Source organism: Natator depressus, chromosome 12 (genome assembly GCF_965152275.1).
Source record: "Natator depressus isolate rNatDep1 chromosome 12, rNatDep2.hap1, whole genome shotgun sequence".
NCBI classification, from domain to species: domain Eukaryota; kingdom Metazoa; phylum Chordata; order Testudines; family Cheloniidae; genus Natator; species Natator depressus.
The window spans coordinates 26,200,568-26,224,345 of record NC_134245.1 but is presented as its reverse complement, the minus strand read 5'-3'; the positions used below and the strand labels follow the sequence as shown (position 1 = coordinate 26,224,345).

At 41.6% G+C, this 23,778-nt stretch overlaps 1 protein-coding gene and 1 long non-coding RNA gene across 2 annotated transcripts; one reads left to right on the top strand and one right to left on the bottom strand.

The window, feature by feature from the left end:
• The first annotated feature begins 968 nt into the window (after nt 1-968).
• Nucleotides 969-22,580, top strand: CMTM3 (CKLF like MARVEL transmembrane domain containing 3). Its single transcript, XM_074968789.1, has 5 exons — nt 969-1,270; nt 14,851-15,006; nt 17,201-17,296; nt 18,660-18,780; nt 20,186-22,580. The coding sequence occupies exons 1-5, from the start codon at nt 1,151-1,153 to the stop codon at nt 20,212-20,214; spliced, it is 522 nt and encodes a 173-aa protein (XP_074824890.1). The 5' UTR covers nt 969-1,150; the 3' UTR covers nt 20,215-22,580.
• On the bottom strand, nt 12,625-14,279 carry LOC141996616 (uncharacterized). The gene is made up of 3 exons (XR_012641576.1): nt 13,991-14,279; nt 13,370-13,587; nt 12,625-12,765 (listed from the first exon to the last, which is right to left on the bottom strand). It is a non-coding gene; the product is annotated as an uncharacterized LOC141996616 (long non-coding RNA).
• Nucleotides 22,581-23,778: the final 1,198 nt, after the last annotated feature.

The following is a 23,778-nucleotide window of genomic DNA, read 5'->3' as shown; positions in this document are numbered from 1 at the left end:
TGCTGTTTCCACAACCTACATTAGTACCTTGTTCCATTCTCTTATTCTTACAAATATTAAGTTGTCTTCTGGTATTCCTATACTTGACTTCTGGTCAATCAGCACTTAATCTGCCAGTTTTTACTACTTTCTAGTGACGGTTCTGTTGCTGTTTCAGCCACTAAAATAATAATGCCCTGTTTATTATTCTTGACCAAAATAACAAATAAACACTGAAATGTGAATTTCACAACTTAAATGGCTGGTCAGTTATGGAACATCTCATGTTAGAGAATTGTTTCCAGCACTTTAGCTATATGCACTTGAACTAGTTAAGTTTACTGCTGTGTCAATGGTATGTTTAGTGTTGCATGTAATGGAAGGAACCTGAAATATGCATTGCTACCTTGTTGATAATGGTGTTTTGCAGCAATGTTGCACCATGATGTACTGGAATTTGGATTATTCTGGGGGCACAGGAGAAGTTGCTTAGGTACTAAATTTAGATGGTGAAGACTGGGAGGATATGCAGCCAAAATTAGGGAGATTCGGGAACTAGATCTGGGGTGTTGTAATGCCGTAACACCAGGATACATTGGCATCCAACTATTCGTGCGGTAGGAACAACTAAATTTGTTTTCTCTTTATTTTAGGCATTGGGCTTTGTGGAGTTGGGCCAAAAATTAGCTGGGTCCAGATGTTTCTAGCACTGTCATGCCACGGACCATCGAAGTCTGGGTTTATTGCTGTCATAGGAGCCTCTACACTTTTCTATTTGGCGGTACATGTTTGGGAGGAGGGGGAGAATAGCCGGATCCAGGTGCTAGCGCTAGGTTTTTGCCGCGCGGTTGCACCAGGACGGATCCGGCAGTGGAAGTCCGGGGGCGCAGAGGCAGTACAGAGGGCTCAGGCTGGGGTACAAAGCTTGGCTGCTTGCCAGCGCCCAGAAGCTGGCTAAGCGCAGCAGGCCAGCCGGGGGCAGGGAGGAGAGCCGGGGCGCGGCGGCAGAGGCGCTCAGGCCGGGCACTCCCCAGATTTGCAGATGTAGAATTTTTTTCACATTTCCGCAGTGTCACGATTTCCGTTTCCCTCCTTAAAAAAAAAAATCCAAGTCCCCAGGCGCTCAGCCGCAGCCCGAGCCGCCCAGGCGAGCCCCGCTCCACTCCCGGCCATGGACCTGCCCGCTTCGGAGGAGCCCGATGCCCCCGCGCCTCCGCCTGGGCTTCGCGCGCTCCTGCCCTCGAGGGAGTTCCTCTGCTCCAGCAAGGGGCAGCTCCTGCTCGCCGAGTCGGTAAGGGCTCCGGGAGCCTCCTCCCCTTCCGCAGCGTGCCCCGCACGGCCCGGGCTGGGAGGGACCGCAGCGCTCCTGCGGTGGCTCCGCGCCGGCCTGGAAAGGCTCCCCCACCCCGCTGCTCTCATTTCAAACAATGGGAACCCCAGCCTCCCGGCTTCGGGATCTGCCCCAACTCTCTCCAGCCTGCCATACTCCGTCCAGAGGGACAGCACGCAGATCGCGAGCCCCGACCCTGGCAAAAAGTTCACTCAAGGAAATAGGAACCAGCTAACAGGCCCACTTGACTGGGTACAGTGAGGGGGCGGAGGTGTCTCCGCTGGCAAACAGCGTACAGGCCTAATTCCATTCTCAGCTCAGGGTAGCTCCCCACTAGCTCCAGTGACTTCAATGGATTTGCTCCAGTGTAAAGGAGAGCAGCATTTGGCTCTGTATTTGGCTGTTTCTAAGTTAAGTAGGAGAAATTTCTCTCTGTAATATACATGTCCTTTTGTGCGTGAGCAAAATACACAATAGCGCTGACGGGCAGATGCACACTCTAAAGTGAAAACGTAGCACACAATGCCAGAGCTCGGGTACAATGGGGACCTTTAGGATTAGAAGTCTGAGGTACTGTACCTGGTCATGATGGCATGTTTCCACCTTCCCAATGTATTTCCTTGGGTAACTTTTCATGTAACTTCTTGTGACTGTTTCATAGCTTACAGTGTTTAAATGTTTGTGTGTGTGCAAGTTTATTTGGGAGTGATCCCTTTTTCAGTTTAAAAATCATCATTGATTTCTAGCTCATAGCATAACTTGTGGTGAAGTTCCATTTACTGCTAATAAATGGAGAATTTTGCAGAGACAAGATCAGATACCCATCTTATGCTAAGGAAAGGATGCATTTGATCTCCTTTGCAGAGTCACCATTTAGTCTTCAGAGTAACAGCCGTGTTAGTCTGTATTGGCAAAAAGAAAAGGGGTACTTGTGGCACCTTAGAGACTAACCAATTTATTTGAGCATAAGCTTTCGTGAGCTACAGCTCACTTCATCGGATGCATACTGTGGAAAGCGTAGAAGATCTTTTTATACACACAAAGCATGAAAAAATGTGTGTTTACCACTACAAAAGGTTTTCTCTCCCCCCACCCCACTCTCCTGCTGGTAATAGCTTATCTAAAGTGATCACTCTCCTTACAATGTGTATGATAATCTAAGTGGGCCATTTCCAGCACAAATCCAGGGTTTAACAAGAATGTCTGGGGGGCGGGGGGGAGGGTAGGAAAAAACAAGGGGAAATAGGTTACCTTGCATAATGACTTAGCCACTCCCAGTCTCTATTCAAGCCTAAGTTAATTGTATCCAATTTGCAAATGAATTCCAGTTCAACAGTCTTGTGCTGGAAATGGCCCACCTTGATTATCATACACATTGTAAGGAGAGTGATCACTTTAGATAAGCTATTACCAACAGGAGAGTGGGTTTGTGGGGGGAGGGGGGGGGGAGAAGGACCAACTTGATTATCATACACACTGTAAGGAGAGTGATCACTTTAGATAAGCTATTACCAGCAGGAGACTGGGGTGGGGGGAGAGAAAACCTTTTGTAGTGGTAAACACACGTTTTTTCATGCTTTGTGTGTATAAAAAGATCTTCATATAAAAAGATCTTCTACACTTTACACAGTATGCATCCGATGAAGTGAGCTGTAGCTCACGAAAGCTTATGCTCAAATAAATTGGTTAGTCTCTAAGGTGCCACAAGTCCTCCTTTTCTTTTTGCGAATACAGACTAACACGGCTGTTACTCTGAAACCTGTCACTTTAGATAAGCTATTACCAGCAGGAGAGTGGGGGTGGGGGGAGGTATTTTTTCATGCTTTGTGTGTATAAAAAGATCTTCTACACTTTCCACAGTATGCATCTGATGAAGTGAGCTGTAGCTCACGAAAGCTTATGCTCAAATAAATTGGTTAGTCTCTAAGGTGCCACAAGTACTCCTTTTCTTTTTACCATTTAGTCTGCTGCCAAATCAGCATGGGCAAGTAGTGACGAGGAATGAGGTTAGGGTATCCATTGAAAATACAAAGGTGGTTGTTCATTTTTCCCAAAATTATAGTGCAGTCTTTCTGTAGCTCAAGATTTGAGAGCTGTGTTGGGTATGAATCTAGGACTTCAGGTTTCAGTACTGTCTATCTGGCACTATACTTGCTAATTTTTAAGTTTGACAGATGGAACAGCACCACATTAGAAAGTCAGGAAAAAAAAGCATTAAGATTGCAAGAGAATATATGATGAACAATGAAAGAAGAAACCTGGGAGGGGAGTTAACATATTTGAATCTCCATTTTCAATCAGTTACTCTGGAAATAGCCAGAAATTTAAGCGCTAAGTTCTTTCTGACTTTTTTTCCTATTGAGCTTCTGCAGTTTACACACTCACAACTCACTCACAAAGCATTCACTTTTGGACCTGAAATATTCCATGCTTGGATCCCAGTCCTGCATCCAGATGTGCAAGCAAAGAGCCCTGTGCTCACATGGAGTTGCATTGGCTTTAGGGAGACCCTTTGCATATGCGGGGTCCATGCTAGCAGATCTCAAGGCAGGATGAGTTCCTTAGTTTTTGCCCAAAGGTAAATTGTTTTGGAAAGTGAGGAAAATTCTTTCAGCAGTTTTTGAATTGCAAGAGGATTAAAACACTACACTTCTCCAATTGTAAAAACGTTATTCATTTTTTCTTCAAAACAGATAATCCTTTATATTTAAAATATTAATCTTAACTGCAGTTTTGAGAACTCAGCAGCAGGTGCTCAACCACTGAAGCACCCAAGATCAGTAGGCAATAAATATATGGAGCAATCATTAGATCACCGATGCATGTGAACTCACCCACTAGATCAGCTATGGGGAAGGAAACTCATACAAGGAAAAGGAAGTTGGTTTGCCGAGCAGGAACATGCAGCAGGACACCACACTCTGGCTGTACTATTTCCAGAAATCACACACTGTGAATGAAGAGGGTAATAAGATGAATGGCTGACAGCCTCTCTCTTTCCTGTGGGTTTATGTCTCCGCCGCTGGGGTTAGCATGCTGTCTGGTATAGGGAAAACAGAGGCAGAGAGAGGCAAAAGACTTGGTTGGATAGGTGGAAAATGTCATGAGGAAACAAGGATTGTTTTTGTGGGTATTTGGGTGGCTAGAAATTGCAAATTGTAGTGTGCACCAGCTCCATTAATAATTCTCATCCCTTTACTTTCTTTAAAAATTCCAGGCAAAAACCTAACATTAATGCAACATTTCAGGATGAGCAATCAAGCATTTATTCTGGAAATACAGCAGCTCAACCAAATTTGCTCTCTTGAGCATATGACTTAAAATATTCTCTCTATATCATTATAATTTGTTACATGACACAATATAAACTGGACTCTCTTATACCTCCTTACATGTAATCAATTTCAGTCTTTAGATAAGGTGGCTTTTATGTCTGCAAAAGATATGTGTAAGGAATATTGTTTCAGTCATGGGGCCAGATTCACCCTTATTTGGGGGTTAGTTGGGTGAAGACAGCTTTAAATCAGTGAAGGCTGCAGCCTGAATTTACTAGCCACACTCCTTCCTAGCCAACCCACATTTTGGGCTTCATTGGCCCATGGGAGCGGGCAGGTTGCTGTAGCTATCCCTCCACTCCTGTTGGTCTTTGCCACCAAGACTCTGTTCCTTGCTCTATTCTGCAGAAGCCAGCAGACCTCTGAATAAATCTGTTCTGTGAATGATTATAGTTTATATATGGCCAAGTTAAGATGGTCCCATGCTTTCACATTTCAGGTGAGGCCAGTTTGAAAATAGTTGAGAGATTGAGACCATCTGTCATGCAAGACAGTTCAGAAACTATGTTGTTACGTTTAAGATAATCTTAACTTTGAGGCATCTGACACTCTATGTTGCTCCAGTTGTAAAATGATCTTAAAAAAACGTGAAAACATTTCAGCTTGCTAGCTTTAGGTGTTCCAAGCTTCAAAATAATTGAATTGTGGTTTTCTTCAAACCTCTCAGACTTAAAACCCAAGCTGTCTCCAGATTGTATGTGCTGTAACTTACTGGATACAAGGATAGAATATCAAAATCCCATCTTACATTACATTATATATAGTATTAATTCACAAGTAATGTCAAATAGCACAAGCCATAAATTATGGTGTAAGCACAAATGGGCAAAGTTAAGATTGAGCTTGCAACCATAACTCTGCATTTCCTGTCCAGAGTGCTTGATCTCTCAGCCTCCCATTAATATTAAGAGGGATTTCTGCATGGAATATGCAAATACGTTAACAAAGGTGGGATGTTTCAGAATAGGAGTTTGAATAAAATGAGACTCTCACCGCTATTACTGAATAGTAGTGTCACATTGTTATTCAGTGGATTGGTAAATTGCAGAAATCTATTCAGTTTGTGAGGATTCAAAGCCATGTAGTTACTAGCATGTCTCAGTGTAGACTAGAACTTCTCTGTTTAGTTATAGAGTGTATCTCATGGCTCTTTCAAACACTCAAAACCTAAGCTGAAAAATTGAAAGAGCGATCAGCACCTAGAAAATGAATGTTAACAACAGACCTTGAAGAAGTTGGATGGCTACTCTGAGCTTGAACTTCCAGGAGCACATCATCTGCCCTGTTCCAGGCTCTTAATGCTTAAAGTTGTACAAAGTGGGCCAAAGCTGGCCACAATTGTCAGTTTGCAAATCCATCCAGTGCAGCTCCTATCTCAATCATTGCCCATATCTCAATATAGGAGGGGCAGAACACAGCCTCATGCACCAATCTGCAGCTGGCATATGGTCAATGCCGTAGACTAGCTCCTCAGCAACTCTTAACTTACATCAGGGCTGGGGCCATTTGAGAATCAGGGAGCCATAACTGCCTCCCTCACTTCCCCACCCTCCTTTGCTAGCACTGCTCAGGTCTCAGCACAGGAGAGAATCTGGCCTTTAAGGTGGCTAAAAGGCACCCAGTCTTTAGTCTTGTACAGCATAATGGGCACATAAGTCTGCAGTTGCCGTACATCCTGCTGTGTGTTACAAAGTGAATCACATCACTAGCAGTTTAGAGAGGACCATTGTGAGCTCTGGTCTGCTAGCGAGCTGCATGCTCTTCATATTGAATCAAACAGCCATGATGAGCATTTATATTTACATTCATTTGTGAATAAAAAGGTTTCATTTCCACTCTTGGGCAGTAATTTCTCTGTCAGAGGCAGCAAAGTGTAACATACTTTGAGAGTTGCCAGCTTTGGGGAAATCCATTACTTCATTTAGCAGAAATTAGCTTCAGCACTAGCCTATCTACTGCCAGAAGCTAATTACTATCCTAAATTTTAGTCACATAACGAGTTTCCCCCCTGCTCTGTTTCTTTCCCTTTTGGTCTTATCTTCTTATTTTGATTCCACCTGGAATAACTACACAGCCACTAAGAAGCAATAACGAGGTACACGAATTCAGATACGTAAGTTTTGCCTTCTCCCCCGATCCTGCTCACTCTTACTGCCTCTCCTCTCACCCTTCAATCAATCCCTTATTCTCTGTTTAATTATTTTAATAATCTTCCCCTCTTAATTGCTTTTCCCTGTTCCTATTTGCTTTCCTTTTTCTCTATATTTTCCAGTATTTTAAAAATCTTTCCCCTCTTTATCCATTCAGTTTTTCTGCAAACCATTGTCCCTTCCCTATTGAAGATTTTGCAATCATTTCTAAGCTCTACCCCCCCTCCCCACACACACACCCCCAAAAAAGACATGCCAGGGAATCATGTAACAGACAGCGCTGCTGCTGACTTCCATACCATCGACCCAGACAAGATTCCTTCTCATCCATTCTGCTCCCCACTGCAAATATTTAAGTCAAACCTTCATGGTTGTCTGGGTCACTGGTTTTCTCCTAAAATTAAGTGGTGCATCCAAACTCCTGTATGCCTGCTGCACCCCTCTGGGAGGCACTATAGATATTTGTAGAAACACAGGACAAATACTCCGAATTGCCCTTCACAAGTATGGTGGATGTTGCGACACAAAGGATGCAGAAAAGGTGATGTTTGTTTTTCTTGTCTTCTGTCTTTCTTCTCTCTTTTCAGTCTTCTTCTCTGAAGTGAGCCCTATAACTGAAACTTCCAGCTGAAAAGGTTGTGTAATCAATGCCTCTTCTGAAGAAGACCCCTACGACTTTCTGTGACTCAGTACATAGAAGGTGACCTCTGCAGCTAAATCTCTGGGGACAGAACTTCATTTCTGTGTCAAATATGATGGAGAATTAGTAACTGGAGTACCATACAGTTCACTATGTGGATTTGTTTCTCCCTTTGCATGAAGTGTGTAAACAAGATGAAATAGGGAAAATTAGAGCCGCTGGTGTTTACCCTCTGACTAAAGGAGATCTTCCTTGACCGTACTCAACAAGCAATGTGAATATGCAAGGCTGCTCTTTCCCATGAAGCGGGAAAATAACATGTGTTTGAACATTCAGGCTAGTGGATGGTGGCCAGTGAGACTATGTATCACTGTGCAAAGCTCTAAACTATTGCCTGGCCCTCAGTATGATCCCTGATGAACTGCAGAGAAGGGTGTAATCAGTAGAGAGAGGCTAGAAAAGTCCTCACTCTGCTTGCGACCTCCACAGGTCCTTCATTAATAGAAGCATAATCCACTCTAACCATTTTAATTATATTTTATACCTGTAACTGAATGACATGACTAAGAGGTAAGAATCATTACTGATAACAACTTAGGAGCCCCAGGCACATAAGATTAAGAAAGTTTCATGGAGGAGAAAAATACCTTTCTGAATGCAATAATAAAAAATAAAATCAGGCTCCTTAACCAGTTAATATTAAATAGCAGTCTCTTCATTAGCCTATTCCCTTATGGTGGGACCCTTTTTACAACAGGATATTGTTGTTGCGGTCCTGTCTATGGACGGTTATGCTAGAGTTGTGAGCACAAAAGTACTCCCACACAGTGGAAGGGGCAGCAACCTGGCTAAACTCTCAACAGCAATTTTAGGCGCAATAAGTGTTCTAAGTGATCTCCGTGCTAATAAGGAGTGATCGCAGAAGACAATTTGTATTTTGAGGGTTCTCGTGATTCCAGCTGTGTAGAATACGTCCTCTCTATGAAAATGTTCTACCTTTGCGTGCTACGATTAAGGATAATTTGAAGAACTTTCAGGAGCAGTTGAGCTTTCAAAGGTTGAATGTCTTCGAACAGGGACTTGTGAACTCTTCTCTGACTAGAACAAACACCCTCTCTCTATTTTTAGCATAGAAATAGGAAACAGAGAGATTTTTAGAAAAATTGACCAGTTACAACTCCTTGGCCCCTCTCCCATAGCAATGGTTAAAGATTGGACTTCAGAGAAGGGATGAGTATTACATAAGGGGTCTGACTATCAAACATTCAGGTGCAAAAATCACAGGCAGCTCAATATCCTCAGTGGTATTACAACAAAACATAGTGGCTGTCAAAATCCTTTTGCAAAGTGAGACCAAATTGTGGCCAAGATAAAAGTCAGTACCTGAATTTTATTGTCCTTTTGGATAGGTAAGACAAGCCCAGTAAGAGTGAAGCAGATAGAAAACCCCCATTTTCATTTGCAAATTTAGCATGTAAACATTATCAGCAAGCAAATAAAATAAAATGGTTAGGTGACAATGGTTTCCATTTCCTTTCTGCTTTCTTCTGAACTTGTCTCTTTCTCATTAAAGTCCCCAGCTATGTGCATTGGAAGTTAATAGGAGTCTTTCCATTGACTTCAATGGCCTTTGGATCAGGCCCATATCCATTATAACCACTTCCTTAATACGACAGCAGAGCACAGTACAGTGGGGGTCTATTTATCATGAAAGAACAAGCATCTCTCCCCATTTGGGGGAGGCTTTAAAGTTGCTCAAAGAACTATTACATAATCCTATAATTTGTGCCAAATTTTGCTGCTTACAGCTAATTAAGTGGATGGCTTTAACCCAGATGAATACATTTTCTATAGTCATAAACTATCAGAGAATTTACCCTCAGGCATGTTAGCACAAATATAGGACCTTTTTTTTCTGCCAAAGCACACACATTCCTCTCATTTCCCCTCCGTGAGTTTGGACTATGGATCATTGTAAGGCTCTTTCTCGGACGTTATTTGTTAGGACTGTCCTGGTTGGAATCTAAAGAACAAAGCTTTCTGTTAAAAGTTGGAAGCCAAGAGTTTGTTCCTTATAAGCAATTGTACTGGCTGATGGTAAAACTATCACCTACCCCTTAGTGGGAAGAATTATAGTATCTACTGGGAGTGTGATGGTGCTAATATTATCAAATGTAATAACTTTACAGGGCTGCAGAAATCATAGAATTCAAATCTTTGTCAGACCCAACATTTACATCACTAAAAACAAGAGACAAGTAGCATTTCATGTTCCATTAGTAATACTGACAAAATTCTGCAAGTTATAAAACACTAAATAACTCAGAGTCCACACAGCAGTTACTTTTTTTTAAAAGCCTGTTCTTTCCTGCTTTGCTTGACACATTTGCTGGAATCCCGAGATGCTGGGAGAACCCCATCTGACGATCTTTTTCTATTTTGAAGTTCCCACATCTAGAGAATATAATTAGCATCAACAGAAAACTGAAGATAGAATGAGGCATAGGAAAAGTGCATCTATATGGTTATTTAAAAACAAAATTCTTAGTGGATTTTACTAGCATAAGGCAAACAATGTTGGTGATTTCGTAGATTAATAGAGTTTAAAGATAGGAGGGATCATTAGATAATCTAATCCAACCTCCTATATATCACAGGCCATTACATTTCACCCTCGTATTGAGCCCAATAATTTATGTTTGACTTGGATTTCAATCCAAGCACATACTGTCACTGTGTCTCACACACTAGTTTTGTGCCTGAAGATACAGAATCTCTGCTGATATTCGCAAAGATCTCACTGAACACAAGCTCTCTCTCCGTATATTCCTCCTTTTATTCCTATGACTTTGTATCCTTGACTTTGTGGATTTTTAAGTACACTCTACTTCATTTGCCTCAAAGTGGGTTGCTGTTTGCCTTAACTGTTGCCAAAAGGTTGATCTTACGAGAATGCAAAGACTCTTCTATATGTCCAACCCACCTGAATTAGCTCATGCCTTTGATGGAGAAACCTTGTGCTGCTGGCGGGAATGACAAATGTGCACAGTAAAATCTGGTGTCAATATGCTAAATTAATGGAGTCTGGTATAGAAGCTCTCTGTTATTTTCCTCTGTTTTTATGGACCACTCACCTCTGAATTAGGTCTTTTTGCTTTTTCTTCTACGTTCTTTATAGTGTAATTCACTACTTAAATTGTGCTCAATTCTTTTTGGTAAGCTAAGCTATGAAGTACAGTTTGTGTTTAGCTCTTCCAGTATTTGGATTCAGACAGCCCATCTTTGCTTCACCTATTTATTCTTGTTTTGTTTGTCCCCATCCCCTCTGCCCTGCCTTCAGCCAGAAAAAGGACAGGAGATTTTTAAGAAGAGCAGTGAGAAACAACACTTCTCATATTCTCAATATTATGGACCTTCCAACCAGCTCCCAGCGAAACAGTGGGTCCATGTCATGTCTGCAAATGCAAGTGCAGCAAATATGCTTATAACACAAAGTTACGGGACTTTCTATTTCCTGGCCAGAAAACAGTAGCCAGACTTATCTTGGAGGGGAAAGGAGGTGGGGGAACGAAATCAGCACTTTAAAATTTGTACTTCTACAGGATATGTCATTTCTCATATTCCTCTACACCCTCCCATAATCCGCAACACAAAGGCTTCGTCCTTCACTATCATATGTGCAACCCTAACTTGAGCCACAAGAATCATCCACCACCTACGAACAGTATCAGTTTCTTATAACAGGTTCCTAAGATGAAACAAGAACAATGTCATATACATATTTACCTACATCTTCCTAGGAATTTCATACTGCCCCTTCCCCCCCTCCCCCCCCCGGCCCCCGCAGTCTACCACCACAGGTCTAACACACCAAGACAAGATATGTTCCATCAGAAACTGTCTTCCAGGCCCCAGAAACTACTATTCCTTCCATAAAAATCTCAGCACTCACTTGTCTATACTCATTAGGATCAGAGTAAGGTTGCACATTTATGACAAAAGAAGCCTACAAGTAGAAGGTGGTGGGAGGGAGTAGGAGAGTATCAGAAGTGACATATACCGGGAGAGAAGGAACATAATTGAGGATTTCCCAGGGATTATTTTAGGGATTGCATAATTAGTCATTGAATTTAGCAACCTTAATTCTAAATTAACCAAATCTTCCTCTAGGACAACCTCAATGCTAGCTGGAGTTAGAATCACTCCTTGTGTCCCCCGCGCAACTTTTTTCTGTGTTCCTCATTAATCTTTACTATAGCACCCACCTCAATCTTTCATATTCACTGCTTAAAGTGGGCACGTGGAGGGAAGGGGCAGTTACAAGTTGTCACATCCCTGGGCAAAAGAAAAAAAAAATCAAGCTAGGTCGCTGAGGGGTGTACTTTAAGCACCGTCTTACCTGTGGTATTGTTCCCAGATTATGACAGATCCCTCACTTTTTTCAGACCACTTTAAGCACCGATTGTATCTCATAATAAATAACAAACACACCAAAAAGCCAGCACTTGAAACAGGGAATGAGATTACTAACAGTGTCTTCCATGGTATTCTGGAGGATGAGCTGAGTCCATAAGATACATGAGAATCAAATGGAATATACACAGAGCTTGAGGTTGAGCCATCACACAACAGAACTGGATTCAGGAGTAAGCCATATGTATTGCACACCAAATCATCCACTCCTTTATAAGTCTGAACAAACCCATCTGATATTAAATGCATGAGATGATTTATTGCACTAAATTATTATGTTCCCTCTACATTTGGTCACAGATGGAACAATCTAATAAGGCAATTAGAGATCAGTACGAAGGTTTGTTAGTTTAATAAATTAGTAAATAATCTCAACAAGATTAAACTACTTAGAACTCTCCTAACCTAATGTGCTTTCAGGTATATGTATTTGAGGGCACTGAATGACCTCTCACAGGAGCAATTAGTGACTTATATGGCAAATGTAACACTCCTTAATTGATGTACAACTCGGTGCAGGGAATATGTTGTAGTTGCAGACAGCCAAACTAATTGATCTGAAATTCAGTGAGACAAATGCATTGACCCCTCTACTATAAACACTTTCTGAAAAGGAGACACTGCTTCTTGAAAAACAGAAAGGGCCATCTTAACAAACAAACATGTACACCCCTCACTTCTCTGACACTAGAGATGGACTCGGAAACCTCCACATTTAGAAAGGGGAATTTGAACTCATATTCTGATTTGACTTTTGTGGCTTGCCTATCACTGTAATGGTCTAGAAACATCACTGACCTTTGTTGGGTTCAACATTTGGCTCTGTAAGGGAAGTTTGGACCCATCTGTATCAGACACCTGTAAATGCAGAAATTCTAAGCATAATTGGATAGAACCATGTTTTCAGGCTGTTCCATAGCATAATCACACTTCTGAGATTAAGTGAACATTTCAAGAGTGCATTCCAATTAGACTTCCATTCAAAAAACAGCCCCTTGAGCCCATGCATTTTTATGTTTGACTAATAAATAATAAGCGGCCATTTCATTAAAACAAGGAAGCTGTGGAGTAGTTTCTTCAGGCATAGACCACTCTCAAACACAGCACAGACCTGTCACCCAGGACCAGAACCTAGCACACAACATTTACTGATATCCTATTTTCCAGGTAGTGAATAGAACAACATTGAAGAAGGAGCATGTTTGCGTCATTCTATTTGAAAAGGAAGCTAGTGAATACCAGTGATAACACCACCTATGACTATCTGAGTAGCAAATCTAAAATTTTGCATTTGGGAATGGTTCAGAAGAGGTGTGGCTTACTGGGAAACTCAGTATGTACATTTTGTGGCTTGGCGTGCAAATAATTTTTTTAATGACTATGCTAGAGACTTTTGTTCTTAGAGAGATTTTGAAATACACAAGTCAATTTGATCCAGAGAGAAGCCAGCTGTGCCACTCACCTCTAAATGGTGCCATCTTGGAATTCTGGGCATAGGGCCTGGCCTGCTGCCGCTTTATTGGCTTCCCATCAGTGCAGATAATGTTGTATTGCAACTTCCCATTGAGTTGCATTAAAAAACTGCCAAATATTGCTTTATGCTTGGTTTGATTGTTATCCTGTCTTTTCTTGACTTCTTGTGGGCAGGTGTGTCCTCTTCTTGTGGTTGGCCAGAGAAGGCTGAGAGAGAGAGAGAGAGAGAATGTTAGTTGGGATGGGGGGGAGGGGGAGAGATTGTTTTAACAGTTTTAATTAGCACACATCCTATAGGGGGAAATTAAAGGCGGAGAGGCTACTGGCTACACTAACGACAGACCGAGCCAGAGGCCCATAAAGCTGGTCTCCAACCCTTAGACAAGTATGTCAGGCCAGAACTTCTCAAAACAAACTCGGGGTTTGGGCGGGGAGTTATTTCTCAAAATGGGTGATTTAATTCATTTTTCACATGTAAAGGTAAATAAAATTTAATTTTTAAAATAGAATCCATCTGTCCTCTGTCCTTCCCCCCCTCACTGAAATAACCCATGGCTTTCATGCTACAGTTTCCCATCTGTAAAACTAAAATGACAGACACTTTACTTACCCTCCCAGGTGTGTTGTTATCAGCGGCAGTGCAACCCAACATTCTTTATATCTATTTTGGGGCTGTGATTCAGGTTGTGCTGTATTGTTTAATCACATCTCCATTGTAGAGCTTTCCTTTTTGAGCCGTAATATAGCAATGCCTTTCCTTGCAGCCAGAGCATTGCAGAGAAAGTACCCATTTTTGTTGTTTTGGAGGTTTAAGGCAGAGTAGGATAAATACCGTTCTATAACACACATAGCAGGTTCATTTTATCTGAACCACCTCCTTCCTGAGAAAAATCTTACTCAAGTCTGTTCTTACTAAAGCAAAGCAGTCAGTGCTGGAAGAAAAACAAGAACCTTTGACTCATGGGAACCTTTGAACATTAGCAACTGTCAAAGGTTTTTTGTTTTTTTTAATCATCATCAGCAGCAGAAGAAATAATGTTTTTTTCTTTTAACTCTACTGACAAGATTAATACCTCTGGGCTATCTGAACAATGACTTGGATTTCAGATGGGAACTGCTTTGCCTTGACTGAAAGCTTAGAATTGATAAATTCATTTTCTGACAGATTCCAACTTTGATCACTTAATTATGTTCCCAGAATTGTTTACAATTCAGGGCCAAATGATAGTCTCACTTAGATAGGTGTAAATATGGAGTGGCTCCCCAGAAATCCATTGGAACGGATGGAGTTATTTTAAATTTACACAATTCTAAGCAAGAGGGGCATGTAGAAAGTAGCATTTGCCATCAGTCACTGGACTGACTGAAATATGCACAAGAAATCTCTCTTCAAAGCCTCTCAGAGCTGTCCTGGACTCTGTCTCTGCTGTACCATGTGAATAATTAGCAATGTTTTCCCTTGTACTCTAGGTGCTGTCATTTATCACCTTTATCTGTTATATTGCATCTTCGGCTGCATCTTTCATGATGGCACCACTCATAGAATTTCTGCTGGCGCTGTTTCTTTTCTTTGCATACTCCTCTCAGCTTAATGAGAAGTTTAAAGGAATCTACTGGCCTTTGACGGTAAGTGGGATGTAAAATTCACACACAACTTCAATTGTACAGTATGAAAGTAGATGATAAAAGGGATAGAGCTGCATTTTACACTAATTGCTAACAACTTGACCTTTATTATTAATAAATTCTCTCTAGTGCCTTTCATCCCACAGGACCCGAAGTCATGTTACAAACTGCAATAGATTATACACTATAACTTTGTAGCTACCGTTTTTTATGGGAGGTAACATTGTAGTTGGAGCCCAGACCTAGGGTCTACTGACTCTGCAATTGACTTGCTGTGTGACTTTAAGGTTGTATTCTCAAAAGCACCTTGCCTCAGCCTAACTGAGCTTTGGGCCAGCACTGGGCACTTTTGAAAAATCCAACCCTTAATCTCTGTGCCTCAGTTTCCCCATGTTATGATGTGAGGGAGAAAATATCACCTTGCTAAAGTGCTCTGATATTCTCAGTTGGAATGTGCTATGTAAGTGGAGTCAGAGTAGCAGTTGCCCCAACAACACAGTACTAATGTATTTGTGTGATGGCGGAAGGAGCTATCTGACACTTCTGGCAGTTGATACCCAATTTGTATGAAGAAAATCACCTTTAAAGTGAAAAGTACTGTATCTGATCTATAGGAAGCCTGCAGGAGTTGCAGGTTATTACTTACACTGACCACTGGATGGCTCTGTTGCACCAAACACTCTCACTATAGGGAATATTTATCTAGCCGGACAATTTATTTTTACTTAAGAAAAAATCCCAACCTAGTTCCATTTGGATTCCCTATTAGTGCAACATAGGGATAGTTGGTCTTAATGAGTTTTGAGTTAAATATTGGTAGAGTCTTTGATGGCTAAAACTATGGCAGTAACTTCATCATCTCAGAGAGAGTGTACATTCTTTCAGTTCCAATCTCAAAAGCCCTCTCCCCCCCACCCCTTTTCAAATAAATGCTTGTCTTTTACTGTTTTATAGCACCCTTCACAGAACCATCTAAGAAAAAAATGAATTGCATATTTATTATGTTCATTACGGTAACGTGTACCAACCTCAGAATTCAGATTGACCTCAAAGGAATTCAGTTTCCTGGAGGATGTGTGTGTAGAGATGCCATTTCCACAGCACATTACAAACACTGATATAAGACATGTTCCCTTTCCCAAAGAGCCTACAATGTCAACCATATACACAGCACATTTTACCTAAAAAAGTGAAAGATTTCATCTCCCTCCATCACTTCCTTGGTAGCTTGGATACTCTCCATTTAATAGACTGAACAGAATTCTCTCTCAACCTTTCATCCTTTACATGTCAGTACACATTTAGTATAAACTACAGCTTCAGCACGTTTCTGATCAGGCACTGAAGATAATGTTTTCATTTATACAGTCGGAAATATTTAAGTTCATTGTGGTGCGTTTGCTGTGCCACTCAGTCTCCTGGCTGGTACAACTGTTGCCTGGGGAGAAAATAATCACATTGATTTGGATACAGTTTCTTGTAATGTAATTAGATTCTTAGCTGTATAATTTATTCTTATTACCATCTAAGAAAATCACTGTGTACAAGATAGAACCAGAGGAATGGAGGCACTAGAAATATTTACAAGTAGAATAGGTAATCCAGTGCATGGCCCCGCCTATACCTTATGTGCTATTGTCCTTTGACCATCTAGTTGGGGTCTCAAATGGCAGGGCTTTCATGATTTCCTGTAAAAGCTATCCACAGTCTAAGCTGATTCCAGTTGGAAAGCTTCTGTTAATCATTTCTAGCTGTCGCACAATCATGTTCCATGCACAGTCACTGAAGACAAAGCACTAACTTCTGATCTCAGGAACACTAGCATAAATCCAAAGTAATGCCTCTGTTCCCAAGTGAACTCAGTGGGGAGATACCCTTCTCAATTCAATGTAAGGTTTGCATTGATTTCCAGGGGCTAGCTTTGGATTTGTAATATCACTGAGATCAGATTCGAGCTACCAGAGTCAGGATCCCAAGCACATTAAAAACAAATTCTTTTTTTGATTTCCCAGATATACCAAGAAAATAGCAAGTCTACATGCAGATCATAAAATAGTTATAACTATATAATCTTGAAATTCTGATGATAAAGAAATATTTTTTTAAAGTCCCCATTTTAAAAGCAATTGTAACAGGACTTTAATGTGTTACAATAATTTGACTATTTAAATCAGCGCTGCATTGTGTTATACAGGATTTCTTGCGCTGTGTCACTGCCGCCATTATATATTTTGCCATCTCAATCGCTGCAGTCTCAAAATATTCTGATGGAGCATCGAAAGCAGCTGGAGTAAGTACTAAAAGGAGAAAAGCGAAAAGCGATTTCCACTTCCACTAGTGAACTGTACTTCAATATATTTGAGAAATAGCTTCATCTTGATCTCATTGAAATCAGTGGAAGTTTTGCAATTGAATTAATCTACGCCAGCATTCGGCCCAAAGCGAGAAAAAGCAATTTATTGTTAAGAACAAGGAACTGGGAATCAGGGGATGTTGGATCTGTTCCTGTTGTTGCCACTCACTCATTGTGTGACCTCGCTTATTCTTGCCTCTGTCTCCCCATCTGTAAAATGAAGATAGTAATACCCATTTCTGTAAAAAGCACTGAGATCCTTGGATGAAAAGCCCTATATAGCTACCAAGGGTTGTAATTCTGTTTAATAAAATATGATCCATGTTGCAAATATTTTCAGACTTGTGTCTTTGCTGCCTGTTTTTGCACCGAGCAGTTGAGACAAAAGCAATGGCATTTTCCCCTTTAAATACCAGGTCACCAGCACATGGACTGTGAAGTGCTTTTCCTAGGGAGATCACAGTCAACATTTTGTGCTCAGAATGAAGACAGTCTCTTTCCATTTATAACTTAAAGCCAAAAAGGTATAAATATTTTATGCAACATAAATAATATAAATCAAATTTGCATAACATTTTAAAAGATATCTTGGATCCTTTCCTCCCTGTCAGCCTGACAGCTTAACCAAATCATTGGAAAGTGAATAAAATTTCATAATAAGGGTTTGATTTTCAATCTACCTTTGTCACTATTTTTATGCATGGGAGGTATCACATGTGCCAGATTCTTAGCTTGCTTAGCTACAATGGCCTCATTTTTTCCAGCCTCCTTGTCCTGTTCATTTAAACAGGCAGCTCCAGAGACACTGCACCCAGTACAGCTTTCAGCAGCAGATCAGTAGCCTGGCAGAAGACCTTGCAGAATGGCAAAAACTAGGCCTATGGAGACTGGAAATGATCTTGATCTCCCAGATGGGAATTCCTTCAGTACAAAGGGGTTTCCAGAATCACGCTGGGCCCCGTGGGACACCTTTTGTATCTCCAGACACAGTGACATGCCAGGTGCTCAATGGTGCATGTGGCTAGAGCAGTCTGGCTGTTCTGAGCTGTGGAATGACCCATAGGTGACCGGGGGAAGCCTCCTTTTAGATCCACCTCACAAGTCGTTAGGCAGGCCCTCAAATACTCTCATAATTTAGTAGGTGCAAAGGTGGCTTAAAGCCACCTTGGCCCTACTGCCCCCCCTCCAGTTGCCCCATGTTTCCTCAACGATTTGCCTATTGTTAGTTAAGGTTACCCCATTTTTGTCATTGATGGTTGACATGAACTGCTGATGAAGAGATTATCCTTCTGTTGTATAGGTATTTGGCTTTATAGCCACAATAGTGTTTGCTGTTGATTTCTACATTACCTTTAATGACCTGGTCATGTTTCTCAAACAAGGCGGTTCCGAAAATGCCACTGAAGCACAAAAGTCAGAAGGTAGGTAAATGCCTCCCTTATGTTTTACAAGTGATCAAGCAAAACCTCTGGCTCTTATTTGACAGATATGTGAGAGTTCCCAGCATTAACTAGTCTATGTAGACTCTGTTCGTGGTAACCCAGAACTCGTGTGTGTTAACTATTCTATGGTACGAAGCCATTGCAGTCAGTAGCATATTAACTAAGGGTATGTCTACACTACCTGCCGGATCGGTGGACAGCGATCGATCCAGCGGGGGTCGATTTATCATGTGTAGTCTAGAAGCGATAAATTGACCCCCCCAAGCACTCTCCCATCGACTCCTGTACTCCAGCGCTGCGAGAGGCACAGGCCGAGTCAACGGGGGAGCGGCAGCAGTCGACTCACTGAGTTGAAGACACCACGGTAAGTCGATTTAAGTACGCTACTTCAGCTACGTTATTCACGTAGCTGAAGTTGCATAACTTAGGTCGATCCCCCCCAGTGTAGACCAGGGCTAAGGCTTATTGATTAGAGAAAGTTCAATCTCCACCCCCTTTTAAGAAAAAATGCATCCCCTGTGTTTTGTCTAGTCAAATTTTAAATGTGCCCACTGATGATGCTTCCTTTGGGAGACTATTCCACAGACTAATAGATCTTACTGCCAGGGAGTTTCTTCTTTGCACCAAAAGCTTCTAGTCTTTTACGTATCGCTGACTGTTTTAATAGCTAATACCTGTTAGCCTCAAAGATTTTCATGCCATGCATTCCCATGGGCTTTCTAATTCTTTCCCTTCAACTAGACTCATGTACTGTATTCACAGTATGAATAGGAGCTGAGCCCTCTAGGAAGACGAGGGAATACCATAAAAGCAAGAAGTGGGTACTCTCGTTGGCAAAATACAAGGCTTATAAAAGACAGCACAAATTTTGTAGAAGGTCTTTAATAGAACTCACATCTTTCGTGAAGGCTTCCTTTTCACAGTGACCTTGCCCATGGTGTCTCCGCGCAGGGCCGGCTCTAGGGTTTTTCCTGCCCCAAGCAAAAAATTTGCCGCTCCGAGAGCGCAACTGCCCAAGCCAAAAAAGGGTGGCCGGGATGCCGCCCCTGGAATTGTGCCACCCCAAGTACGTGCTTGCTTTGCTGGTGCCGAGAGCTGGTTCTCTCTCCGCAACTTCTTTCGCTTGAACTGTTGTTCTTTGTATTGGATTTGTCGGAGACGAACTCCTGGGCAGGACTGTGTCTCTCCTTTGAAGCACCACAACCATTTGCAATGGTATGGAAATAAAAAACTGTAACTAAAGAAATCCTCCTAAGATCCTATTTTCTTTGAAGCAGCCACCTAAAACAGAGCAACACATCTATTTGAACAAGAGTGAGAGGTGGCCCTGCAGCTTCACTTTTCTCACTGACCCGTCCCCCTCTTTATTTATTTATTTTTTTAGATGAGGCCTCCGATTCGGATTCGGACTGAAGACCAGCGCACCTACGGATTGTGAAGTCAAAGGGAAGAGATGACCCATCTCTTTCCTATTTGCTAACTGCACTGCCAGTTGAAATGTTTCCCTTTCTTGTTTTGGTCTCAGTCACGAGTACATTCTCTCTCTTTTTCCATCACTGTTCAAAGTCACGAAAACCAGTGACACAGTGATATGGGGAAAAGACTATTTCAGTGTCACAGAACATTTCTTTGGAAGCTGGCCATTTTGTAGGTGTGCAACCTTGTACCTAGATACATCTATGTCTGAACATGAATCTCAATTCTGCATGGCCCTCTCTTGTTCAGTGCACTACAAAGTACTGAGTAACAGGAACTTCTTATTTCAAACTTATAACAGACTTATCTTTTAATACGCTTTCTTTATTTCAAACTTTCCACTAGATTTCCGAGTCTGAGCTTTCTTACTACATTTTTTCCAGATTAAGAAGCCAACAGTATTCCTTTAGATAAAGTCTCACTACCTCTACTAGCTAAAGCATTTGAAGGGACAGGTTATATTGGATGTGTAGATTTCAGAATGCATTTAACTATATGTCTGCTGCCTATGTGTGACCATGAAAATGGCAGCTGGAAATCTGCAACATGAGCAAATCTGAAAATGCCTCAGGTTAGCTAGTTTAGTGGACATTCAGTTTTCTGTCATTTTGTAAGATTTTCTGAGGAGAAATCAACTTCTTTCTAATCTGCTTCTGTGGGGGCACATCACGCCCTTCAAATTTTATTGCAAAGATGAGGCTGAGCATGAGAGACAGTTTTAACCTTCCCTTCCTACCACCACTGCAGAAGCCTCTACATGTAGTCTGCATGTTTAGCTCCAGTTTTGGGGGCATGGTCAGATGGGCCTGGCTCAGAGCCATCCACATGATGTTTCCTACCCCATCAAGCCTGTAAGGATTTCTGCACAAGAGCCCACTGCTCTATGCTTTTCACATTTCTTGCTCTATGCTTTTAACATCAGTCCTCCAGTCAATAGTGTTTAGCCCAGGTAGGGAAACACAGGGCTTACAGCTCCTGATAGTCAGGCTGCCACAGATAATGGAGGAAATAACATGGAGACAAAGATGAAGTGAGCTGTAGCTCACAAAAGCTTATGCTCAAATAAATTTGTTTGTCTCTAAGGTGCCACAAGTCCTCCTGTTCTTTTTGCGGATACAGACTAACACGGCTGCTACTCTGAAAAGGCTTCTGCAAATCTCACCTTATCTATGCTTTTGTGGTATAGAAGAGCCATTCCCCTGTAGAGAGCCTCCTGACAGAAATCTCAGTGCAGCAAATCGCACTTTCCCAGCCCTCTCTGGTTTTTCTGAGAGGGCAGATTTGTCCATTGGTGTGGGGTTTTTAGGAAAAATGCCTGCATTTCAAAGGCGTTAGAGAGAGGGTAACATAACCTATCTGCAGTAGTCACACCTTCTGACATCATATATATACATCCCAAACAATAACTTAGTTAAAAGAATGGCAAACTCCATATACAGCATTTGATATGCTTATTTCAAAGAAACTCATATGTTAAACAAGTATTTCATATAGTCACAGGACTGGTGCTTTTCTTCTTTTCTCTCTCTCTCTTTTTTTTTTTTTTAAAAGACTTCATGACACAGCAGATGGTACCAATAGAGTAAATGAAAACAGAGCCAAAACAATAAAGGCAGGCTTTGCTGGGAATAAACATATTTTGCGTTTCAATGACCTGCTAGCAGCTTCTGGACGGCTAACAGCCAGCAAGGTACCAATGAGCAGCATAGAGATGTTTCAGAAAGAATGGTCTGGCTTAACAAGGGGATATCTGAAAGACAACCTTCCCGTTCTCCACAATTCCCATTTCCAGACCACTGAAGGAGTAACAACAATGAATGTTTATTCCTGAACATGCAAAGTAATCATCACTTATCTCAGGAAAGAGCCCTTTGGACTTTTTCCAGTGTGGAATTCTGCATTTCTGTCATACCTCTCTTTTACTGTAATATATTTACTGGCATTTACTGTGATGTTAGGGACCTGTGGTAATTTTTACATTCTCTTTTTGTAATTTTAAATTTTTTTTATTACTGCATGTGAAACCCTGGAAACTAGCCCAAGATTAACATTTATAAACCATCCTGGATTATACCATCTTTAACAGAAGCTGAGTTTTGTGTTTTCCTTTACATGTTCTTTATTTTACAATCTCATTTTATAAGCTTTCACTCTGTAAACCAGATACAATAATACAGTTTGGATTAATTGTGCCAGCTAGCACAGAGCATTGTAAGAGGCAGTGAGAAACGTGCTGCCTCAGCACTCGGAGATTGCAGGCTCACGGCTATATCTTTGTAGAGAATAGCACACTCCTCTAACCCAGGCATAAAAGGAATGTCATCAGAAATGTTGTTATGATCTTCAGCAGTCTTTGGAAGTAAATAAGCTGCTGTGTGTTTTGGGATCTGATACTGTCATTCTTGTAAACAAATCTGCTCTTTAGATTTGCAATTTATTCACATGCTATTTCTGGAATTCAGGAATTATTCCTCAAAACAAAATGAAAGTTAAAAATAGTCGCTTTTATGCTGATGTTCTCAAAATCAAGAGATACAAACAAAAATACTAAGGTATTTCAGTATCACTTTCATAGGCGCCGACTTCCCCTCTTTTCTGTGAGTACTCGACCCCCACTCTGCCCCCAGCCCTGCCCCCACTCCACCCCTTCCATGAGGCCCCACCCCTTCCCCAAAGTCCCCGCCCCAACTGTGCCCGCTCCCTGCCCCTATTCCAACTCCTTCCCCAAATCTCCCCATGTCTCCGCCTCCTCTCCTGAGTGTGCCACGTTCCTGCTCCTCCCCCACCCCCCCGGAGTGTGCAAACAGCTGGGCAGGAAATGCTGGGACGTGGGTGGAGGATCAGGGGGAAGGAGGAGGTGGGGCGGGGGGGGAGGGGAGCTTGGATGTTGGTGGGTGCAATGAACCCACTAATTTTTCCCCGTGGGTGCTCCAGCCCCAGAGCACCCACAGAGTCAGCACTTACGATCACTTTATGATCAGAACAATTAATCATCAAGTGATCACATTGTATTGCTTGCTGTCACGATTTTATATTTATTGTTGAGATATTTGGTGTTTTTCTTAAGCCTCAGCTCATGGAGTCATGTTATTATGTGAGACTGTCAGTTGTCATCTACAAAATTTATAGCTCCTATAGTGGCTGGGGGGGGGGGGGGGAAGAGAATGAAAAAATCTAACTCTGAAAACCCAGGAGTCAGATAAAGGGAACCCAAATTTTATCATTTTTAAAGTAATGTGTTTTTAAAGCCAATCATGATTTTTTGGGGCCTGACTCAAGATTTTTGAATGCTTGGGGCTAGCCATGCTCCACTAAAGTTCTGATTTTTTGACAAGTTCAAGTCAACGGGACTTCTGGTTGCTCAGGACCCCTGAAGAATCTGACCTTGAGGGAATCTACTGTTATTCTGAGTGCAGTGGTTTCTTTTAATGAAATTGTCAGTGCAAAAGCTTGTTATGATCATACTGCTGCTTTCTGCATTTCTAACCCCCAGACATTTTA

Excerpts from the sequence above, each read along its gene's own strand:
- CMTM3 (XM_074968789.1), top strand. The coding sequence starts at position 1,151 with ATGGACCTGCCCGCTTCGGAGGAGCCCGATGCCCCCGCGCCTCCGCCT. Across the intron at positions 15,007-17,200 it reads GAATCTACTGGCCTTTGACG|GATTTCTTGCGCTGTGTCAC; the intron begins GTAAGTGGGATG and ends TGTGTTATACAG. Across the intron at positions 18,781-20,185 it reads TGAAGCACAAAAGTCAGAAG|ATGAGGCCTCCGATTCGGAT; the intron begins GTAGGTAAATGC and ends TTATTTTTTTAG.